Here is a 25,039-nt window from a genome sequence, read left to right as displayed (position 1 = left end):
CCTGGGTCCCTGAGTAACTTTGGTCCCCTCTATGCTGGAGAGACCATTCCCCTGGTTGCTAGAGGAGGCAGTCTCATCCAACTCTACCAATTCTGAACTGCCTTCCACAGTATCTTCATCCAATCTGGCAAATCTGCTGGGATTGGTTAGCTCAGAACTGGCCTGCCTCTTCCTCCCTCTGCTACCCCTAGTAACTGTTACCCAGCTGCCTACCTGTGCATCCTCCTCTGTCTCTGCTCCACCCTGCTCAGCTAACGCATCAACGGTGAGCTGTAAACTCTGCTCCAGGTTGGCAATGTCTCTCAATGTTGCAATGGTCTGCTTTAGATCAGTTACCTGGGCTTCCAAACAGACCAGTTGCTCACATTTCTCCCAGAGGTATAAACCTTGGAACACTTGCTCCAAGTGTGCATACATATGACAAGATATGCATTGTGGATTATTATAAAAGCCATATCACTCTCCACTTGGAGATTGGTCAGAGGAGCTTACTTATGGGTTAAAACATGTTTGGTATGTTGCGGTTTTAGAGTAGGACTATTGTTTAGTTCCAGATTCTAAACTCTAAACTATCATTGCACTATTTTTTTCACCTTTTCTCTCTCTTAACAATGGACATGTGAGGTCATTTAATAACTGTTTCCATTTATCTACTATTTAAATATGATAGAGATGTGATATTAGAGATCTACTAGTATTTTCATATACATTTTATATTCTGAATTATTTTAAAGTAATTGCAAGTGTATAATGCGTTTACAGTATATGCATTGTTAATAGGTTTAATATTATTTAATTGTTTTCTAATAAATGTATACAATTTATTGAGATATTGCAGAAAGATTAGTTCAGTCAACTTTAGATCTGTTATATTTTCCTCACTTGATATTTTTTTAGTATGTATATTTCCTGTGCAGTTGTCTCTGTCTAAATGCAACCTTGCCTAGGGATGTTAAATATTAATGTATGTCTCTCTGTTTAAATTCAATAGCACATTGGAATGGCAAATATTCAGAATGTATTGTCTTAGGTTGCAAAATCTTCATATCTCCTTACATTTAACTAGCATATAAATTTAATCTCACTTTAAACATAAATTACACTGACTCTTTATTAATTAAATCAATCCTGTCACACAACAACATATATGGTTTACTATTACTGTAAAGTGAAGGCATTATAGTCCAAGTAGATGCTACAAACAAAGTGAGGTACATAGTCAGTTTTTAAGGAAATCTGCCATAGAATGGGAGAGACATTGTCAGGAGACCTGGACAACCAGTTGGCAAGCGGGCAGGGTCTTCTGGAACTGGGATAAAGGTAGGAGGGAGGGAAATTAGATGTTGTAAATACACAAGGACTAGGTAAGCAATGGGGGTTAGATTTATTGCAGTGGTTAAGCAGATAACGCAGGGACAAGGTATTTTCTGATTTGAAAAAGCAGGACTGTGTGTAACTGGGCATATTTTCTCCATCTTAGCCTGAGCTACATGTTTGTGTGGGTTTGGTGTTGTTCCCTGTAAATATGAATTTTTGTTGTCCAACACTCCAGGTCATCGATGTGCAATATGGAGATTGAAGAGTGAGAGGGTAATAACGACTAGTTTTATAAAGTGAACCAGAAGGCTCTAAGGTTTCCAACATCTGTTTCATGGGAACATGAAAAGCTTTCTCAGGGGTTACTTTTCAGTTGTTTTGATCTCCATAGAACTCATTACATTACTGATCTGGATTACTGAATAATGGAAACATTAACACATTTCATATGAGAGAGCCCCAAAGCACCATTCAAGACTAGATAAGTACAGTATCCGAAGGAACACTGAAGGGAGAGACACTTGTCCATTTTCTTCTCTACATTACTAATAACTGGAGACTCCATAGCTTACAATTGTTTGTTATATGCTCATCAACTTGATACAGGAATCTCCGAAGCTGTTTTCTTTATGTACTGCCAATTGCTTATGGTACGTTGAGATATAATTGAGGTCTTGGCATTCTGTTACTTGAAATAAAGTTTGCGTTTCAAATGTATTTATTGACTTGAAAAGAGGCTTGTGCTCACATCCTTACAGCACGTAAATCAAGTGGGTGCAGAAGGGGTGTTATCCCATAATCACAGATATAATGAATTAGCCCTCAGCATTATCCTATAGCAAACAACTTGCTTGAAAAACTTTTTAGAAATGTCATACTTAAAAATGCCTACTTCTATATTTAAAAACGGATTATTGGTTGCACATTTTGCAATACATGTTAAGTTGATGAATTGCAACAACTGATCACTTGTAAGTGCCTAAACTAATCAAAGACTCCGTAAAACATCAATCTATACTTATTGCTTTGCTCTATAAATGCGCTGTATTTCTCTTTTACAAAGAGTGAGCGAACCCCAAAAGCACTGTGCTGTTTAATCATCCTTCTGAGATGTAATTGAAGACTTAGCACACTGTTGATTGAAATAAAGATTTACCTTTTGAATTTAAAAATGTTCAGAGAGAAAGGTGGTATTTATCTATGGATACATAAAATCAGTCGGACATGAAGGGCCCACTGGGGGGAATGCAATGGTAGGGGCCCAAGAAATAGTGTGTGCGCACCACCACATAGCCACCAGAGGGGATATGGCCAGCCTCTAGAAGCAGCACTTATTATTATTAATTATTGCTATTACTCCAAATAAATATTGGTATCAATCAATATAATTAGGAGACTGCATATAAAAATTGTCAAATTCAATCAAATTACCGAGGAGAAAATAATGTCACAATAGAAAGGATACTGCACATTGCATCCTCAAGGATAAATAACAGGAATGTGCTGCAACTAAGATTAAGCAAGTATTATGCTTTCATGCACAGTAATTTGCCCATAACTCATGAACAATACAGAGAGCCACCAAGTTACATACAATACAGCAAGCATCATAGCTACTGATATACATGATTGGAAGAGCTCAGCAAATATACTACCCCAGCTGCACAGGCGCCGGTGGCAGGGAGTTTGCAGCCCTGGGTGTAGGTCCTCTCCCTCTTGTTAGAGGTCTCCTTATTGTGAACTGGTATGAGAGAATTCCATGGTGGGGCCCACTACGGAATTTTGATACCCCAGTGTGCCAATCCATCCCTCTACAATATGTATGTTGGTATTTGAGAATATATGCCCTCTTCTCACTTTACATTGTCAAAACCGTTACCCATTGTCTCATTATCTTCCTTGTTGACTACTGAACCTCCTCTTATGTGGCTACATCTTTACTACAATCCTAATTCTCAACACCACACTCTTATTTCTGACTCCAAGACTTTGCCTGTGGTGCTGGCCAATTTTGGAACTTCCTACTAAACCTGACCAGACATTCCCCCTGCCTTCAATTTTTCAAGTGTTCTTTCAAATCCCATTTCTTCACCTGAGTCTATCCTTCCTCCCTCCTATTACCGTCCTAATCTCCACTCCCAGTCCTACTACCTCCTTTTGTGTCAGCATTACCCTTTCCTTCAAGATTTTAATCTCTAATGAGCTTGGCTCTCTATACCTTCTGTCTCACTTCTGAATCTGTTTTTATGTATGACTTGTTTTATGTATGATTTTGTTATAACTACTGTTCGGCGCTGTAGAGTCTTTTAGTGTCTTGCCAATAAATGATAATGACGGCGATGCTAGCGTTAATATTTAGAAAATTATTATTCCACAGTTCTTTATGAATGGTTTTAATGATTGTAAGTGTGTGCTTGTTAGTTAATTATTTTGTGCTATGATGTTTTATCTATATAATAAAATCAAAGTGCATTTTATAAAGTGGGAATTCCTTGTTGGTTATATATATTTAAAAGGTAATGTGTATTTTTTAATTTAACCTTTGGACAGTTAGTTTGTGTTAAATACACTTCATGTGTTTCATAAATTAGTCATGTTATTATATTTGTTGTCCATGATACTTAGTGGCTGGGTAATTAAAAATAATTATTAAAGCGGATGGAATCATGCAATGAGAGGGGGAATCACAGCCGTAATTTGGGTCACCCAAAAAATAATTGACTCCTCAATAGAGGCTACAAATGTCTTACTAAGGCTATAATATATATAATAATATAATATATGTAATATATAACATATGCTATAATATAACATTTTCTGTTTCTTATTATTGTTTGACCACAGGGTGCATGGAATATATGGCTAATATACATTGAGTATTAGGTAAACATACAGTTTGCATGTTATTGATTTCTCTATCAGTTACAGTAATATAAATGTAGACAATCATGCTTCCCTTCATGTCAACAGTGCACCCATCCCCAAAGTGGCTTTTTCAGCAAGAAAATTATTCCATGTCACAAGGCTAGGAAGGTTTTGGAATGAAAGTTGCCAGTAGCCATAATAGTAAATTTAGCTTAATTTACTGGCTTCTGCAGTCACCAAGTCTAAATCCATCATCTGTGGGGTGAGATTGAGCAAGCTTTAGCTGAGGTCCAGTACCAACTAATTTTCCACAACAATGGAGTCTACATGGACCAACATCCTTGTGCCACACTTTGAGTTTGTGCCCTGACAAATTCAGGCTGCTGAGAGGTCAAATGTGGTCACTGTTGGTAGCTGTACTGAATAAAGTAGTCATCATTTTTAATTGTTTTATTTATACCTCATCTGAACAAGCAGTGTAGCAGCTTTTTTGCTTCTACTTAAAAGTATAAATATGCAGAAACATGAGTTTCTCATCTGTTAGATACACTTTCTCAACAAAACTTACAGGGCCTGATTCATTAAGGAAAGTAAGGCAAAAAAGTTTGCTCCTGGACAAAACCATGTTACAATGCAAGGGGTGCAAATTAGTTTATTATTTTGCACATAAGGAAAATACTAGCTGTTTTGTCATGTAGCACACAAATATTTGATAGCTTTATTTGTACACTGAAATTTAAAGTTGATCTAGGACATGACCTACCTCAACTATAAATCTGTCACATTTTAAATTTACCTCCCCCTCCAATGCAACATGATTTTGCCAAGGTGAAAAGTAATTATTTTTTTTGCTTTACTTTCCTTAATGAACCAGGCCCACAGTGTCCATGTGTGTCCCATACCCCAATGATTTTTAAGGTTTATCTTGTACATATTTTGTAAAGTATTGCCCTGCTGCACAATTTCACACTACTTCGATATGCTGGATACAGATTTTAGTATCTGCTCTTATTCTATATATGCTATGTATCTAGAAATCCCAACCATTTCTAACGAATTGTTAGATTTATGTCTATAGGCAATAGACATTTCATTTTAAGTAATGTGATTGGTTAGGGCACAATGTTCATATACTGTATATTCACTCAGCTGCAGAATGTTTCTGGGAATTATATTCAAATGTTAACTACTACGCAGAGTTACAATTATGGACTACAAGATCACATATGTACATAAATGCTTATTATCTTTTCTTGCAGATCTGAAAAAAAATTTGACTCCAGCTCAGGTATGTCTGACTGCACTATTCAATCCTTAAAATATTTTTGTTTGGAAACATATAACTAAGACAATCATGAACATATGTTCTTTTGCGATATTTGTGGGCAGCACAGTGGCTTAGTGGTTAGCACTTCTGCCTCACATCACTGGGATCATGAGATCGATTCCCAACCATGGCCTTATCTGTGTGGAGTTTGTATGTTCTCCCCATGTTTACGTGGGTTTCCTCCGGGTGCTCTGATTTTCTCCCACACTTCAAAAACATACAAGTAGCTATTAAATTGCCCTTAGTCTCTCTCAGTCTGTGTGTGTGTGTGTAAATTAGGGGATTTAGAGTGTAAGCTCCAATGGGGCAGAGACTGATGTGAATGAGTTCTCTGTACAGCGCTGCAGAATTAGTGGCGTTATATAAATAAATTGATCACGATGATATTTATTTTTAAGTTTGCATTTCTTGTAGCCTGCTATGAGGTCAGCTTTATATATCATGTTTACAAAAATGAAAAATATCCAACATCTACCTTCTCATGCAGTTTTTAAAGGCAATAACTTCCTATTTCTAATAGTTTAAGTTGCTTACAGAAACATGAATGTGATTATATAGTGTGAGTGTTTTTACTTGAATAAATTAAGTATCATCGCAGTGAAATGTTTAATTTAGCTAGAGAATAATAGGTTTGGTTATTACTAAAATACCTGATAGTGTTAATAATACTCTTTTATGTCTTGTGGGGTCCTAGTAGGGGTCATTTACAAATGTTTGAAAATATAAATCCATGGATCGGGGAGTCACATATGGACTATCTAGCAGTATATATGGATTAGTGCATTCTAATTCTTCTGAAATTGTTGTAATGTAATAAATGCACATTTGTATTTAGCGTGAATCTGCAGAGCATTTGAATAATGCACATGTCTTGATTTTTATAAGTAGAGTGCACAAGTAGACACAAAAGTTAGTTAAAATAAAGTCTGCCCTGATATTCCTTTATTGCAATAAGTTTAAATTAATAAAGCAGGTGGAGCAAGTGTGTGGTTATTGTTTTATTTAAAAACATGTGTCCGTCATGAACCAGAAATCACGTGTTCAACTGACAATAAAAATTCAGAATGGGGGAGTACAGTTTTATATGTAGTAAAATATGCACAATTGTACATGGAAAATATGTGCAGTGCACTGGCATTTTTTTCACATAAGTGACCACAATATTTTGCAATTTTGGGAGTGGTACATGCCAATGGAACACGTTTATTGTATTAAATTGACTTCTGGATAGGTGCGAATCGCACAGTTGATGTGCTGTGCATGTGGCGCTCATTCATGACACTTAGCTAAAAGTAATGTGCTCATTCGTAGTGACAAATTTTGAATTACAATAAACTAATTTCAAAGCAAAATAACTTGGTCTTACAGATGACACTGGTAGTATTCTGCTAATTTTTTTCACAATCTGAAAGTTGGCTTTCTATAAACTTTCTCATAGTAGTCTAGTGAGTTAGACTATGAAGAAAATAGTTGTGCTGAGTCAACTGTATTATTTTTGATACTGTGTTTAATAAAAAAAAATCTTCTGTGTCTCAAATAATTACCTTTGCCTTTTTGTTGATTATTTAGCAAGGCCCACTGTTTGTTTCATTGTAGTACTGTCTTCTTTGCACAGAGAAATGATCCACTACAAAAAGCTGAATTTTAAACACAAATTAGATAGCCATGTGCGATACACATGTATATATCAGAATATAATGTATGGATTTTATAGGACTGTCTCTTATTCTGTGCCAATTTCTTGAAATAAGGCCAGTTTTGTTATAAGTCAAATGGCATATTGTAACAGTTTTGCTTCCATTGTTAGACTCTTACTTCTTTGTAATGATTTTGTGTTTACATTACATAATCTTTTCACATGAATGTATTTTAACATCATTGGAAATAATTTAGAACATGAAGGACTGGAGAGACAGACAAGCAATAATTGTTAGCCTTATCCATAAAACATTAAAGTCTTTTTATATTTCTGGTTTTAATAATGCATTGAAGTGTTTTTTGTTGCACATTGTATTGTAGCATTTGTATGTTGCAGCCAAAAAAATTAGAATGTATAACTTACACATGACCTACACATTATCCTGATTACGTAAGGCATAGGCAACTTTCTTTCTGATAAATAACATATAGTGGTTTACAATCATATTAATTTTCTATTACTGCTATACTATCCTCCGCTCCTCAAGCCAGCCAGTCTGGCTTCCTTCCCCTCCACTCCACAGACTGCCCTTGCTAAAGTCATCAATTATCTTCTCTCTTCAAAGTCCAAGGGTCATTTGCTCATCCTATAGGGCCTCTCACTGGCTTTTGACACTGTGACCATGCTTTCCTCCTATACATTCTTCACTCCATTGGCCTTGGTGACAGTGTCCTCTCTTGGTTCACTTCCTACCTTTCCAAAAGCTCCTTCTGTGTTTCAATCTCCAGCTCCATCTTGACTCCACTCCCTCTTCCAATTGGATTCCCACAAAGGTCTGTCCTTGGCCCTCTTCTCACCAAACACATCCTCTCTTGGGGAACTAATCAGCTACTTTGGTCTCCAGATTCACCTACATGCTGACAACACCAAAACCTCTCCCCTTCCCTTCTGTCTTGTGCAGCCAATTGCACCTCTACCACCTCCTCATGGATATCTCATCATTTTCTTAAACTCAACATGTCCAAAACAGAACTAATCTTATTCCCTCCTTCTAGGGTCACCATACCTCCCCACTTCAACCTCATAGTTGACAACACTACACTCTTTTCTGTTCCCCATTTCCATTGCCTTAGTGTCATCCTCGACTTTGTCACTACCATATTCAGCTTACACATTTTTATCCACCTTTCATAGCTTCTATCTCCTTGTGCCCACACCTCCACTACCCATCTCCTCACCATTTGAAAACAACACTGTGGACCTCAACTTCCTGTGCATAATTGTAAGAGATTGGATTTTGATGTGACATTTATACTTTTGCACAGGGTGCCTCTTAACATTTTTCAGCCTCCTCTTAAACGATTTGACACTTCTAGTTTGCGAAGGAATCTCCAAAGACCTGAAAAGTAGTCATGCCCTTTGAAGTGCTCTGGGAAGATTTCCTGCCAAGACCAAAGCGATTTGCAGTACACATCCAGTATGGTTAGTAAAGGCCCACTATTTCATGCCAGCTATTAGGACCTACTAGTGTAGTTTACTCATCTTAGTCATCATTGTTTTGTAGAAAGTGACAATGTGGTGTGTCAGCTCTCTTTTGGATTCAGTCTGTCCCAAAACTGCACCACACTGCCATTTATTTTATTCTGACTCAGAATACTGTCAGGATTTGTGCACAATCTGAATGTGTCTCAATCAATTTGCTCACCTTGCTTGTTGCTTCCTGTTCCCCCATCTGTGTTTTGTACAATGTGCAGATTAACTTTTTTTATTAAACACACAAGCAAGTGGGTAAGTATAATAAATTAAAAGATGTGTTTTATACCCCTAGAAATGTGTAGGGACAAATATAAACAGATACAAGGTTCTGAAAGAATAAATTATATAGTGGTGCATGTTTAATGAGCATACTTTTAACTATGTACAATAAATTTGAAACTAATGAGAAATTATAGGAGAGAAGTGACATCTAAAATCCACCAGGTGCATTGCCTTCATTAACAAGCCTGAGTTGCATACTGCTACCATGAAATCATGAACAAAATTTAGGAGTCTGGATTTAATTAGACCTCCATGTCTATCTACACAAATCATATAGAAATCCATTCAAACGTTAACAAGGATACAGCCTGCAATAGTGTGTTTTAGTATTTTATGATATTTGTGGTATAAAATATATTTTTGGGATTGCCTTGATTAAAACAGACCCCTATATAAAGTACATTACCTGCACACATTACTTAGCAGTCTGGCACCAGTTGACACATATCTGATATGGAAAGATGTCTTACCTATAATCATGCTGCATTTATTTTCCCTTTGTATTTATGTAATGTAAAAAAGGATGGAATATCTAACAAATAGTTTTTTACCTAGTGTATTTATACCTCACAACTTGCGCGATGTAGGCAGGCAGGGCCGGACTGGGACTAAAAATCAGCCCTGGCATTTAAAGTACACAGGCCCACCTCAGTTCCAGTAGGAAAGAAACTATGTGCCGCCGGACATTGATACATACATTATAATAAAACATTACATTTATGAGGCAGTCACTCAAACTCAGGACTGCCCCACCAGATTCAGGACAGTTGGCAGACTGTCCTGCTCTCCTACCGGTCTTGGTCACTTTCACCACTTGTAGCATCTGGTTTCTTTAACTCAGTTCTTTCTTGTCTTGATCCTGGAATATTGGATGCCCTATTTTGGGAAAAAAATGGGTACATGAGATTTAGAAAACTCCAACCTGCCCCAGTGTTAAAACAATAGCACTCACGTTTTATAATTAGGCCTCCCTCTAGTCCCCACAATAATAATATTCACATTTAATAAATAGACCTATTCCCCTCCAACCAGCCCCAACATTAAATTAACAGTATACCCATTTACTGAAAACCCATTTCCCTCCCTCCAAACAGTCCCAGCAATAAATTAAATAGCAGTAAAGTTTAATAAATATAGCTATTTTCCACAACCATCCCTGGCAATAATTCATATTCACATTTAATAAATAGCCCTCCTCCCTAAAATCGGCCCCATATTCAATTGATAGCCCTAAACCATTCCAGCATTAAATTAAAGGTTCCTTCACCTCACCGTAAATAATTAGCCCCCACCTACGCTCCACCATTAAATAGCCTACCTCTCACACTATATTAAGATCCTCCCTTTCCTCACATATTATATTAAAAAACTGCGTGCACACACACATGCACACTATATGAACATGGGGCCACACACGCGGACTATAGCCACATGGGGCCACACATGCACACTATAGCCACACAGACACACACTGTAGCCACACACTAAGTAAAATGGTTCCCGCTACCTTACCTAGTGTACATTGCTGCCTTTGGGAATGGTGATGGAGTGCGTCCTAATCCCCAAGAACAATAAATGGTAGATAAAACATTATTTCCCAGGCGCAGAAGTAAATTGCTGAAATGTTGCATAATATAAATTTATTTTGAACCAGTGCACTGGATTTGTTGAAACTAATCCGCATAAGCATATAAACACAATCCAATTGGAAGTGTGTTCATCCACAATGTAGTATAAACCAAGAGAGTTGCTCCATTAAATAATAAAATACAGCAAACAATCTCTAAGCTGATTAGTGGAATGGATTAAACTCAGACTAGTACACTTTGAAAAAGTCATCCAATGATGTGAATGTCCGATATCCACGCACACAAAAAATAGTCAATAAACTGGTGCATAAGCAATACCGTTTGTGAGTGCCCGGGACTGTTCAAATTTAGAAAATCCTGAAATAATGCAAGTTACTGGTGTGCACATTACCATAAAGCTTGCAATGATGAATGGTGTATAGAGTTTTTATTGGCAAGTTCATAATAGAGGGTAATTTCCAAAAATTAGTCTTAAGGTAGAGGATACCATTCATCATTGCAAGCTTTATGATAATGTGCACACATTACACATCCGGTACAATCAATCTTTTTTAAGTACTATAGATTGTCTCCCGCACAAGAAGTTATCTTCAAAATTTTCTATCATATTACATGTTGTGGAATACACAAAGGTAATATTGAGGTGGTTAAGATACAGAAAGTGGTTATGCTAGGTGCTACTTCCAGTAGTAATGACTTACAGTAAAGAAAAAGGAAAAGTACTACTAATGCGGAAGGCACACTAGATAAATAGTTATTGGGTCTAATAAAGAAGGAACGTTCTACGTAAATTCAAGAATTTGTAAAGGTGGATACAAATAATAAATTGACGCCACACATAAAATAAATATTTTATTGGTATGTATTAAAAAAGATTAATTAAAAAGCGAAATATTAAAATTTTGTAGTCTGGGACAGGCTGATATATTCAAAATAAGTGAATGGATTGATATGATGAGGGAGATGATCAGATAGAATTAAGGCATATCTTTCCATTCAAAGTTAATTCTATGTTATCTTCAGATGTCAAATTCGGTAGAAGCTCGATAATTTATGTTTATAATCAGAACTCCGTTATAATGTTTAGACTATTGTTTTTAGGACATAATTTGTCCATTTGTCAGTCATAGATGTACAAATAAAGCCCCAGGATATTTTTTTACCAGTATTCAAATTTTTGCCATTCATATGAGTACAGATAGTAGGTATCAAGTGGATTCCTAGTGCTAAAGAAATAAATATATGGATTTTCGTGATAAACACATATTAAGAAATTCCAAAAGCCAATAGTCTTAAAATATGTTGACAAAATAAATTCCTAATATCGGGTTATTAGTGTCAATAGTAGTCCCGATATTATCACTAAAGTGGGGACCATAAAATGCATGCACTTGTTAAGCTGGAATAATGTGAGGTGAATGTATTTCCTCTTGGTAGAGACAACTGGTCAAAGAAATAGCATGTGTATATTTCAGAGACTTTACTCAGTAAATGCCAATGGCAGGTGTATATATTGATAAAGAATAGATAATTATTTATTGTATAAATTATGCTAAATGTTTCTTCAGCTATCTGCTGGCTTAGTGTTTCTCGGCTGTTATTCAAATATCATGTGTGAAGCATTCCATGTTCAGTCATCGTTCTAATATATAAAGCCCCTTCTAAATATTAGTTGACTATTGTCAGATAAATAGTATAAGTAGAGATTTCAGGTCACTGTTTATCCTTGATGAGCCTGCAATGATGAATGGTGTATACACACACTGTAGACACACACACACTCACTGTAGACACACAGACATACACTACAACACTTACCTTGTTACATCCTTCCTGCGCGCTGCTCGGCGGACGGAGTCAATGACAGCCGCCTATGCAAGTAATCACATGGGACGGCACCTGTCACGTGATGCCGCCCATGTGATTACTGCTCGGCGGGCATGTTGAGGACCGGCCCATCTGGCCATCGGCCCTTCTGGCATTTGCCAGAAGTGCCAGATGGCCAGTCCGGCCCTGTAGGCAGGGCAGTCCCACAGAGTTGGAAGTGTCCTGCCACTCAGACACCTAGGATTTTATTCCTGAGTGCTGTGAATGTAAGAATGTATGTCCTGCTCATCCCTGCTGTACACAGCAGAACAACAATGAGCAAGTGCCACTTGCATCTGTCACTAGTGCATGTCACTGCCACTAGGGCATGTGACAGTGCAAAGGTGTTTTAGGGAAGTTGGTTGCGGTGACTTAGTGCTTCATATGATGGTACTAGTAAGTCTGCATGCTGAACTCATCCTTTAATACAGTTACATTATTTGTTTCCTATCCCTCACAAATCATTTTGTCTCTTTACCAGAACTCCCCTGTCATTCTAATTGAGGGCTGAAAATTCAGTAGCTTGGAGGCATAGCCTAATCCCAAGGTATATGTGTGACATAATTGGAGGAGAGATGATGTAATTGGGGGTGTGACCAGGTCCTGAAAGGCCAGAAAGTATGACAGAGTAGTCAGAGGTGGCAAACATAACTTCCTAAATTTTAAAATTGTAAATGCTGCACAGAGGCATAACCTAAAATAATGTCTGGCATATGCATTCCCTTGTGTTAGTCAAAATTAAACACAAAAAATGTTGATGAGTTTAGCGTCTCTATAAATCTATATACTAAAGAAGAGCTGTAAGCACAGCAAAGACTAGCATTGTGGATACAGACACTTTAGATACTCCCCCTAGCAAAGCTGTTGACAAATTTCTGCAACAGCTAGAAGATAGTGCTAAAAGTTAGGAGCATGGGAATCTTATAATAAAAAAAATTGGACCACACAGAGCATGACATACCAATTGTTAGACACTGCTTGCTCCATTTACTTGCATTCACTGCATAGGGGTCAATGTAAAATTCAACGGCAGATAAGAACCACTTAGCCCATGAATGTGCCCATTTTTTAACCTATGGAAACCTCAACCCTATTTTATCCTTAGTTCTCTGTAGGATATTCTTATTTCTATCCCAAGCATGTTTAAATTGCTCTAGTGTATTAGACTTTACCACCTCTGATGGAGGCTATTCCACTTATCCACAACCCTTTCTGTGAAGTAATTTTTCCTCAAATTTTCTCTTAACCTACTTCCCTCCAGTTTCAGTGCATGTCCTCTTGCTCTAATACTTCTCTTCCTTTGAAGAATGTTTCCCTCCTGTACCTTTGCTCCAAACTGTACATATTCAGTTATTTTAGTATTTTCGGGTAAGTTTTTCTGCTGTAAGCCATGCACTATTTTAGTTGCCCTTCTTTGTACAGTCTCTAATGTATTTATATCCTTCTGGAGATATGGCCTCCAAAACTAATACAGCATTCTAAATGAGGCTGTAAAATGACCTATACAGTGGCTTTATTACTTCTTCCTTTCTGCTACTGATTCCTCTCCCTATGCAACCAAACATCTGACTCCTAGATCTCTTTCCTCCTCAGTAGTTTCCATAATAGTGCCGTTAATACTATATTTGGCCGTTGGGCTTTTGAGACCCAAGTGCATGTAGTTGCCACACTTAACCATTCCTCTAGTCTACCTAGATCATCAATCATGTTTGTTTTACCCCTCCTGGTGTTTTTACCCTGCTGGATATCTGTTTATCAATAGCAAAAAGGCATACTTTCCTATTTACCATTTGCAGTGTCACCAAAAAAGGTAATAAAAAAACACTGGTCCAAATACGGATCCCTAGGGTACTCCACTGTTAACCTTTCCCTTCTGTGAGGTACAGGAACAATGGGTGTGTCACGAATCGGGGTCTTAGTCCTGTTTACACCACTCGGCGGTACCATATCACCATACATCTCCCTCCTGGTCAAATGCAACATTCTATCCTGGTACAAGTGTGAATTCTGTCTGCAGTACTGGAGGCTGCCATCTTGGGTGAGACATTTGCTAAACATCCTGCTGAGTCTGAACACCCGATCTCATCCACCAATTGGCTTCCTCTGCAGACTAGAAGAGTCTCCTCCTACACTCAGCAAATGACCAGTGCAACACTTTCCTAGTTCCAGACTCCCACAGTGCTGTTGGTTGCTGCTTCAATCCTGTTTGCTGTTCTAAGGGGGGTATTCAATTGTTAGCGTTAACGAAAAAAAACAAGTGCTCAAAAAATCTTAGCGTTAATACGGTAATTACTCGCGGAATTTCAGCTCGCTGCTCCCTGAGCGACGAGCTGAAATTCCACGAGTAAACTACCGTATTAACGCTTTTCGCGCGCAATATTACCGTATAAACGGTAATATTTTTTGAGCACTCGTTTTTTTTCGTTAACGCTAACAATTGAATACCCCCCCTATGGATTTTTACCATTAACCCTCTGTGTGAATTCAGATTCATCCTGTGGCTGTTATGAACTGCAAACCATTAACCCTTTGTGTGAATTCAGCTTCATCCTGTTACTGTTGTATGAATTTCAAACCATTAACCCTTTGTGTGAATTTGAGCTTCATTCTGCCTGCTGAAATAAATACTTTGGTTATTTATTCCTCGTGTGGATTCAGATTCATTCTATCAGCTTGTGTACAGATTCTAGCTGTTATCTTCTGTGTGGATCCTCCTCTCTTCAATCTATTCCTGTCTCTACTACTATCTGGGGTAGTAGGTTGTTGTTCTGAGTCATCCTCCTTCTGGAGCCATCTCTGTGTCTCGGGGTACCGACTTGCAGTTCCAGGCCTAAACCAGGTTCTGAGTTGTGCAGGGCCAGTTCCAGGCTTAGTCTGTTCTGTCTGAGTTCTGAGTCTTTCCAGTCCCAGTTGTGGTACTATATGTGCCTGAGTCTCTTGAGTTCTTGGAGGTACTGGGTCTCTGGTCATGGGTTCAGGTTCCCCCTGTTCCTTCGTCCAGGTTCCAGTCCATCAGCTCCAGATTCAAGGCATTTACTTCAGTACGGAGTCCAGTCCAGCATTCCTCCTCCTAACTTTCAGTATACGGGATTAGAGCAAGCTGTGTGAGCAAGGCATTCATCCGGCCTCCCAGTTTCCACTACACTCTTGCCACAGCTAGCCCCAGGGGTCCCGAGACAGATCCCAGAAACCCTATTGCAGTGACAGGGTGTAGTCATTCATCAGTAAAAGCCTATGATGTTATGCATGGCTTTCAAGCAGAGTCATGTGTAGTGAAGAATGAAGGGAATAACCGGAAGTGCAGCAGTTAATGCTAGATCCCGCAGTCTCCAATCAACTCCAATCACCAAGATGTGTTTTAAAGTTGTCATGGCGATTGGATTTTGTCAGGCTCTGCCCTAACACTACACACAAGGATCATTGTAATCTAGCTTCCCCTAATCACACTGGCCATAAACCTTGTTGTACTTCCCTCACTCACAATCACCCTCCTGTATCTGCCAGTTTTCTCACACCTAGTGCTTGCATAATTCCAACCCTACCCTAGCGCACATTCAGAATGATTACTAAAATTCATTGTTTCATGTCCGTTCCACTTTTGCTGTTTACTCATAACATTTATAGTGTCTGCCAAGTGGTCCCAGGTGGCAGTTCTCAAACTCTGTGATTTTCAGTGAAAGGAGTGTTTCTGAACCAATTGTGTGTGTTGGAGAAGGGGGGGGGGGGAGGGCGTGATTATCATGGATACATCACTATATTTGTACCTAGCTTTATATATCTGTGCAAGGGGGCTATATAACTTTATATTGGGACTACATGCTGTGCTTAATTTTACGATAGAGTAGTGCGAAGAGGCTGTATATTGCAATTTATTGTGCTGCATGGTGTCATTAACGAGGGTTAATGGTGGCATGTCGAGGGCTTTATGATGTTGTTCATGCCATGTGGAGTGTTCTGACATTTTTTATTAACATTAATTTATATAGCGCCAGCATTCTCTGCAGCACCTTACAATGAAGGACAAACACTATAATAAAAAGACTGATTATCAGTAGAAAGACAAAGAGATAAGAGAACCATGCTTGGAAGCTTCCAATATATAGGAATAATATATTTCTGCCAGAATAACGGTTAACGGAGGCTACATAGTATATTGAGTGGCCTGTAATAGCATTATTGTGCTGTGTACAGCCATACTATAACTCTAGGCAACAGAGGAGTTTATACTAACTAACATGAAAATGAGCCCTAAAATCACCAGTATTTAAACAGTAACAAATATTTTTGTGCACAGTAAATGAAAATAAGTATGTATTGCATTACCATATGCATTTATGTATGTAAATAACAGTAGCACAGTTCATGTGCTCATTCCATATCTCCCAACATTTAGACTTACAAAATTGGGAAAAAATGAGCCCCGCCTTGATCCGCACAAACCTCGCCTGATCTGGACATGACCACTTTTTTGACCACTTTCTTGTAAACTTTGCCCCTTTTGAGGCCCACAAATGAGGGCAGTCCCACCAAAATCAGGTTATTTGCGAGGTATGTCATTCTTTCATGTTTGGACATCCCAGATGAGCATGGTGTTAGGAGCAGTGCTTGATTGCTAAGGCAACCTCTATGCAGCCAAGCGAGTGAATCCTGCAGAGGGGGCTTGGCTCTGATGGCTTTGATGTTTGCCTCTTTGCTCCTTATAGGGTATAGAGTTTTGTGTCTCCCCGCTAGTTATGCCTGTAGCCATACACTGTTCTTGGATGCTAGCCTATACGTGCCCTGAGCTTTTATTTGGTTTTACCCTCGTCTTGGACCCTGATGTGGCCTGCTTGCTGCCTTCCATGACCTTTGCTCTGGATACTGACCACCTCTGGACCACTGCCTGCCCTGACCCATGCCCTGGATTCTGACCTTCTGTGGACCCGTACTATTCCTACCCATTGGTGGAATTGGACCTCATCGAACACTGCAGTCCTGCTGGACTTATCTTGGTGAGTGACAGTCACTTTTGCCTATTTGTGAGATTTCTTGTCTAGTTATACGTTACTGCTCCAGTACCTCCTATTTTCCCCAAATGATCCTGGCAATAATAAACTTACACTCCCACATCCCCATGCCTTCTTTTCTAGGAAGTTTTCATTGGCTGATTTCATCTGTGAACCTTTGGCCATAAAATGAGCTTTTGAGGAATAGAGAAATTTGGTTGGAGGGGCATCTCAAAGAAAGACCCTAAGAATACACCTCCTCACCTTCTTTGTTTTTCCTGAAGCATTTAGGCAGATAGTCTTGTCTGAAGCCCACAAAGTAAACTCTCAGGTCATCCCAGTATCGACCATCAGATTTATATCCATATTGGTATGGTGGCCTTCTCTAAAAAATTATGTGTATTTATAGAGGTTTTTTTGTGTTTGCGAGCACTGTGCCTGGAATAAGAATAATAGGAATCTTCCTGTAAGCCACGGGATACCCTTACCGGTACTCTTGTACATTTCTATCTATGGTTTTATTGTTGCATTACCCCCGTCTGTGGGGTTTACCACCATTTGGGTAATAGTGGATAGGTTTAGCAAGATGGCCCATTTTGTGCCTAATACAGGACTGCCTTCTGCCAAGACCTTGGCATACACTTTTTTTGTCTAGCATGTGGTTAGGCTACATGGCATTCCAGAAAATAATGTGTTGAATAGAGGCTCAATTTATTTCTAGGTTCTGACTCTATTCCCTCGTAACTACTCCTCTCTCTCTCTTCCAATGCATACCCACCTCTAGCTCACCTCTTCAGCTTGTCTGTCTGAACTGGCACATATCCATCCTCCTTTAAACATGCGCTCATCTGACCAATTCTAAAGAAACCATCTCACGATCTAGCCTCTCTCTCCAACTACAGCCCTTTTTCTCTTCTCTCCTTTGCCTCCAAACTACTTGAGCGATTAGTGTACAAACGTCTATCTCACTTTCTCTGCTCTCACTCCATTGTCTAATCTCTGCAATCAGGCTTCCGTCCCCAAAATTCCACTGAAACTGCTCTCACAAAAGTAATCGATTAACTAGTTACTAGTCTAAGGGTCATTTCTCCTTACTAATTCTCCTGGACCTCTCTGCTGCTTTGAACATTGTTGATTACCCTCTTCTCCTACACACCCTTCACTCCATTGGCCTTTATGTTCTTTCCTGTTCACTTCCTAACTATCGAACTGCTCCTTTACTGTTTCGACCTCTGGCAAATCCTCCCCTTCACTTCCACTATCTCTTGGGTCCCACAAGGCTCTGTTCTTGGCCCTTTAATTTTTTCATTGTACACCTCTTCTCTTGGGAAACTAATTTGCTCATTCGGTCTCTTGTACCACCTCTTCACTGATGACACCCAAATCTATATATCTTCCCCTAACCTCTATCCTTCTGTATGATCTCACATAACCAACTGTCTTTCAGTTATCTCCACATGGATGTTCCAATGCTACCTAAAGCTCAACATGTCCAAAACAGAGCTTATTATCTTCCTTCCTACCACAATCATCACCTCTCCTCAAATCGCCCTCACTGTCAATAACACCACAATTTCCTCTGTATCCCAAGCCAGCTGCTTTGGTGTCACACTAGACTTTGCCCTCTGCTTTGTTCCTCACATCTAAACTCTCTTCCAGTCCTGTTGATTCCACCTTAAAAACATTGCCAGAATATGCCCTTTTTCTTACTCAACATGCTACCAAAACTCTTATACATTCTCTCATCATCTCCCGTCTTGACTACTGCAACCTCCTACTATCTGGCATTCCCAACACCCATATATCCACACTTCAATCCATCCGAAATGCTGCTGCAAGACTGATTTTCCTCCACATCTGCTGCACCACTTTGCAAATCCCTTCACTGACTCTCTGTGTCCTCCAGAATCCAATTCAAATTACTCACCCTTACCTACAAAGCCCTCAACAACAACACTCCTTCATATATCTCAAAATACTCTCCCTCATGCCCTCTTAGATCTACCTCTTACCTGCACCCTGTCTCGTCTCCGGTAACCAGCTCTCACTCCCACCTTGAAGCCTTCTCCTATGTTGCTCCCTTCTTATGGAATTCCCTACCACGTTCAATTAGGCTTCCCCACAGTCTTCAAAGCTTTAAGCGCTCTCTGAAAACCCATCTCTTTTTTAGAGCTTATCTTATCTCTGATAATACTAATCAAACTAATACACCCTCACAACCATCCTAATCTCCACTCTAAGCCACATTTGATCCTCTTATTTCAGCTGTACCCTCTTCCACTTAGATTGGAAGCTCTCTAGTAAGTAGAGCCCGCCATACCCTTTGTTTTCATGTCTGCATTTATTTTGTTTGCCTTGTATTTCCCTGTTTTATGTATCATCATCATCATCATCACCATTTATTTATATAGCGCCACTGATTCGTATGTCCTGTTTTCCCTACTATACGAAGCTGCGGAGCACTGTGGCTCCTTATAAATTTATAATAATAATGATGATGATGAAAGACAGTCTGTTCTAACCTGGGTAATGACTTTCTATTTCCATCGTCAAATCATCCACAGACTAATGGTCAAACAGAAAGGGTTAACCAAGTCCTACAACAGTATTTAAGGTGTTACGTTTCAGAACTACACAATGATTTTTTAGAATTTTCACTCTGGGCAGAATTTACTTATAAAAACGCCTCTCGTGTTTCTATGGATTTGCTCATGTTGCCTTTCTATCTAAGTGTTTTTCGGACCACCATCATAGACCCTGTAGAATTAAATTAGGGGACAATGCATGGTTATCCACGAAGAATATTAAACTACAGCAGCCATTTTAGGAAAATTAACCTGGTTTTCTTCCAGTTGGAGTTGTCTGATTTGATGTCAATTCCTATAACTTTTCACTGCTCCTTATTCAATCCCGTATTTCATTACAAGTTTTCTAGAGAGCATCCTTCTAGATCTCCTCCTGTGTTTAGTTGATGGACAACCTGAATTATTATTATTGTTCATTTATGAGGCGCAACAAAGGGTCCGCAGCGCCGTACATAAAGCAGGGGACAACAGTACAGGTTCAAAGTACAGGGTAATAATGCAAGGCATGCAAGCAGAACAAAGAGAAGGTGCAATTAGTACAGAAAGTACAAATAAGAAGTACAAATAATGCGCAGAAGCAGAAAAATTTCAAACTAAGCAGGGAGCAGGTGCACAGACAAAAAGGTACCAGTGCACAGATAGTGAGGATGGAGGGGAGAGAAAAAGAGGCAGAACCTATGCCCACTAGTGTGGGTGCTACTAACAGAGTCAGGACAAAGATGGAGACGCGGAAGCAAGTGAGAAGTGGAGAGACAATGGCAGACGTCGAGTGGCGAAGAGGAGAAAAGAGACGGATGGCCCCAGGCAAAGGTAAACAAGAGGAAGAGGATATGAGGATAGAGGGCCCTGTTCAAGGGAGTTTACAATCTAGAGGCAGGGGGAGACTGACAGGAGACACAGAGAGGGAAGATAAGGTGAGGATACAAGAAGACCAAGGGGAGAGATAGGCATGAGTAGGAAGTAGCGAAGGAGGTAAAGTATGGTCAGTGAAGAAGGAAGGTAAAGAGGGATAAAGGAGGGCAGGGTTATATGGAGGAAGGATAAGTTAGTCTCAACAGATGGGTTTTGAAAAAGAGTTTGAAATTAGGCAGGGTGGTGGAAAGCCTGATGGAACGGGGGAGTTAGTTTCAGAGAAGAGGGGCGGCCCAAGAGAAATCTAGTAAGGAGGAGGTTGCAGTAATCCAGGCAGGAGATGATGACAGAGTGGATGAGAGTTTTGGTGGCATCAGTGAAGAGGAAGGGTCTGATTCAGGCTATATTGCGGAAATGGAAGCGGCAGGATTGGGCAACGGATTGTATGTGTGTATGTGAGGGGTGAAGGAGAGGGAGGAGTCAAGGGTGACCCCCAGATAATGAACTTGGGGTGAAGAATAGTTGATGGTAGAGCCAATGGTGATGGAGAGGGCGAGAGAGGAGGAGTCTCTAGAGGGGGAAAGATGATGAGTTCAAATTTGGCCACATTGAGTTTGAGGAAGTGTTGGGTCATCCAGTAATATATGGCAGAGAGGCAGCATACGTTCCAGAGAGAACTTTGGACTCTAATGGATTTGGTGTTGCCTCCATTATTGGGTCCATTAGAAGGGATAAAGTCCTGAAGAAAAATCTTGTTTTAGGGACCCCTTGATTCCGCTTCAAAGGGCAGTATTGTTAGGAGTGGTGGACGCATTAACGCTCCACCAATATCCCATGTGATCTCTCTCAGCTGCCTGGTGGCTAAGGCAGCCTCCGATCAGCTGAGGGACGTGGCAAACTGCAGCTACTCCTGCAGAGAATTGGCTCCCTGCTCCATATATATATACTCAGGAGAGAATATTGTCTGGACAATTTAAATTTTAATATAAAATGTATTAAATACAAAGAGAAATGACAAATTAAATTAAATACAAGCATCTGTTGTCTTCCCCTTTAAAATCAAGTGGGAATCTTCTTTCCTGCAGTAGTCCAAATGGAGAAGTCAATTAAGTAATGTAAATAGAAGGCCACAACTTGATATAATATTGCTACAATCCTATAATTTAAATACTATCAGCTGAAGGGTGTCAATACACAATCAGAATTGGCAAGATTGTGCTGCTGATAGTCATCATCATCATGCATCAGTACCCTGCAAAAAACACCTCCTAAAAGGCATATCTGCTGATATGTATATATTTCCTTATTGTGCTTGGTCTACGCTTGCTTGATTCTGGCCGTTCTACTCCTCCTTTCCAGGCAAAAGGAGACGCAAGACAGCAATATGCGAAAAACTATGTATTAAAGTATGCATATGCTTTTTTTGAGCACATACACAGTACATACATGTGTATCATAAAAACAAAAAAGTAGACATATGTCCACCTCTAATGAGCCATATGAGTTGAATCATCATTAAAATTACATGACTCCTGTGTTTCATAATGAGGAATCATTATGAAACGTCCATATGTTAGACAGCACTGAGTTCTTACATCTTTGAAGTAAGATATGAAGCTTTATTCATGCCAGCATGGACACCTTGCTCATACAGAGAAGATGGGTGGTTAATAAAAAAAAAACAAGGATTTTCTCAAAACATCTGTTACAAAGGCATATTCGTTTCACATATCATACATCAGTATCCTCCCCTAACTTTAATTTGTTTTACTAAGATATGAAACTGCATACTTTTCAAGGACAATGAAAAAATACCTTACTCTCAGCACATTTCAAAGCCCCAAGTCAATTTTAACCTTTGATAGAAGTTGACTTCATAAAGCACACATTTCTTCATCACATACCTCCCAAAAGTCCCTTTTTTAGAGGGACGATCCCTATTATCAGACTCAGAGGGGGATGAATTCAATTCCGTTCAATTAGTTTCAGAGACACTCTACAGCACATAGAGGTGCACAGGAAAATCTGTGATATTCAAGTACCCAGAAATGAGTGCAGCTGGACATAGCAGAGATGTCTGGTGGCTCATTGCAGGGAATTGAATTTCCCCCAATAATCTGGGTATGGTTTGGGCAGATCGTGAGAGTGGCTTGTTGTATTCCAATTTTAAAATATTGAGAGATATGCATATCAGTCTCCAAATCTCTGATATGACCAGAGCATTCTGGTCTTCTAGGTAGTTTCATTTTGATCCCCTATTTCTGGATGACTTACTGAATACACAGGGCAGGAAATGGTATTCTAGAACTTTATAAAGTTATGATGAAACTGTGCCTAGTGACTAGGAAAGATGGGCCCAGTAGTGCTTGTAACGCAACACTTCTGTTAGCAGTTCTAGTATTTATAATATAATGGCGTTTTTTTTACACAAGGGGACTCATATGTTAGACACATATGCATCAAAAAGTAAACTCTAAGCATTTTGAGACTTAAGAACACTGACAGCCCTATTATTACAATTTCTGTTTCAGCACTGAACCCTGCCACCTCTCCTTTTTCTGAGTGAGCTATGGTACAATAAAATGTAACTGCAGATTTAGACCAAGCCAACCAGGCCTATAATTGCTATTTCATTAATTACAATTAGCAATGGAGCTCTTCTCTTTGTGTGTAACCTATATAGCGCAGTAGAATTTGCCTGCAAATTCTACAGACAAGCCTGCTTGTCTTCCTATTCATCAATGACTCTTAGCAATGGAGCACTCGTCTTTGGGTGTATATTAGACCCTACACTTAGTAGTGCAAATTAAGAAAAAAAGCCTGCAAGGACTTGTAGATTAGTATTTCAGCAATGCCAAAATTACCAACGCAGCTCTTCTATTTGGGTGTATAACTGTATAATAGAGCCTACACTTATTAGTGCAAATGAAGAAAAAAAAGCCTGCGAGGACTTGTAGATTAGTATTTCAGCAATGACGAAATTACCAAGGCAGCTCTTCTATTTGGGTGTATATTAGACCCTACACTTAGTAGTGCAAATTCAGAAAAAAAAGCCTGAAAAGACTTGTATATTAGTATTTCAGCAATGACCAAATTACCAAAGCAGCTCTTCTATTTTGGTGTATATTAGACCCTACACTTAGTAGTGCAAATTCAGAAAAAAAGCCTGCGAGGACTTGTAGATTAGTATTTCAGCAATTACAAATTCAGCAATGGACATTTTGTCTTTGGGTGTCTGTAACACCATCCTCTTTTTGTACACTACACCTACTTTTTTTCTCAATTTATCCTACCCCTTCTGTATCCCTCTCTCAAATGGCGCTAGATCGCCATGGAGGACGGTATTTATACATTCCAAAACTCCAGAGATCCGACGACGTCACAATGACGTTTGCCTTGATTTGGATTCCGAATTGGCGTGAAACTACCGAGCCGACTGGGCTCGTTACTCGGATCTCCTTAGTTCGGGTGGGCTCGGTTTTCGGGAAACTGAGCCTGCCCATCTCTAGTTTATTATCTCTACTTCTTGATAGTTATTAAGAGAGATTATACATAACAAAAAAAATCTCGGAATGCTCTAGTAATGCTGTTGTTTTGGAATAAGCAAAGTAATGATAATAATCTAATGTTCAAGTTCGTATTGGGGAAAAAGATCATTCTTTCTTTTACAGTACATATATTTAGTTGACGAACAGTCCGAAGAAAAATATAGAATTTTTGTTTCATGCTCATGGAAAGTTCCATACAGAGGAACAGTTAATTGCAATTGTTAAAATATTTGATAATTTCACGGGAAAGGTAAACGTTCTGGCTCTGGGCACATTCCACTAACAGCTGCAAATGTTCACAACATTCATGACAGTAGAACTATATCTCACATTCTCATGTCCTTTTAGCATAAACATTGACTATTTTAAATGGATTCCCAAATTAAACTTAAAACGGTATGCAGGTAATTTGTTGATTAAACAGGCAAAAGATAATGGCAGGATATATATTTTACCTCAAATAACTCTTTGCTTTGTGTCTTTTATAGGATCCATGCCATTATCAGCTCTAGTCTCTGATCTTTAGAGTGTCATTAATGTGAAAAAAATTACTGTACTAAATGTTAACAGCGGCATTAGGAAGTATTATATGATATAACTATTTTAGGAAAAAAATATTTTGACTAGCTATAGCTACAGATAAAATAA

The 25,039-nt window shown here is 39.0% G+C and overlaps 1 protein-coding gene across 2 annotated transcripts in view; it reads left to right on the top strand.

The window, feature by feature from the left end:
* Positions 1-25,039, top strand: part of MSRB3 (methionine sulfoxide reductase B3) — a 197,263-nt gene that overhangs the window by 140,830 nt on the left and 31,394 nt on the right. For both annotated transcript variants that reach the window (XM_075209448.1, XM_075209447.1), the window contains one exon: positions 5,442-5,470. In XM_075209448.1, coding sequence (XP_075065549.1) covers positions 5,442-5,470 — 29 coding nt within the window. The remainder of the gene's footprint in view (positions 1-5,441; positions 5,471-25,039) is intronic.

Source organism: Mixophyes fleayi, chromosome 4 (genome assembly GCF_038048845.1).
Source record: "Mixophyes fleayi isolate aMixFle1 chromosome 4, aMixFle1.hap1, whole genome shotgun sequence".
In the NCBI taxonomy this organism is placed as follows: Eukaryota; Metazoa; Chordata; class Amphibia; order Anura; family Limnodynastidae; genus Mixophyes; species Mixophyes fleayi.
The sequence above is the reverse complement of the archived record's forward strand: the minus strand, read 5'-3'. Positions and strand labels throughout refer to the sequence as shown.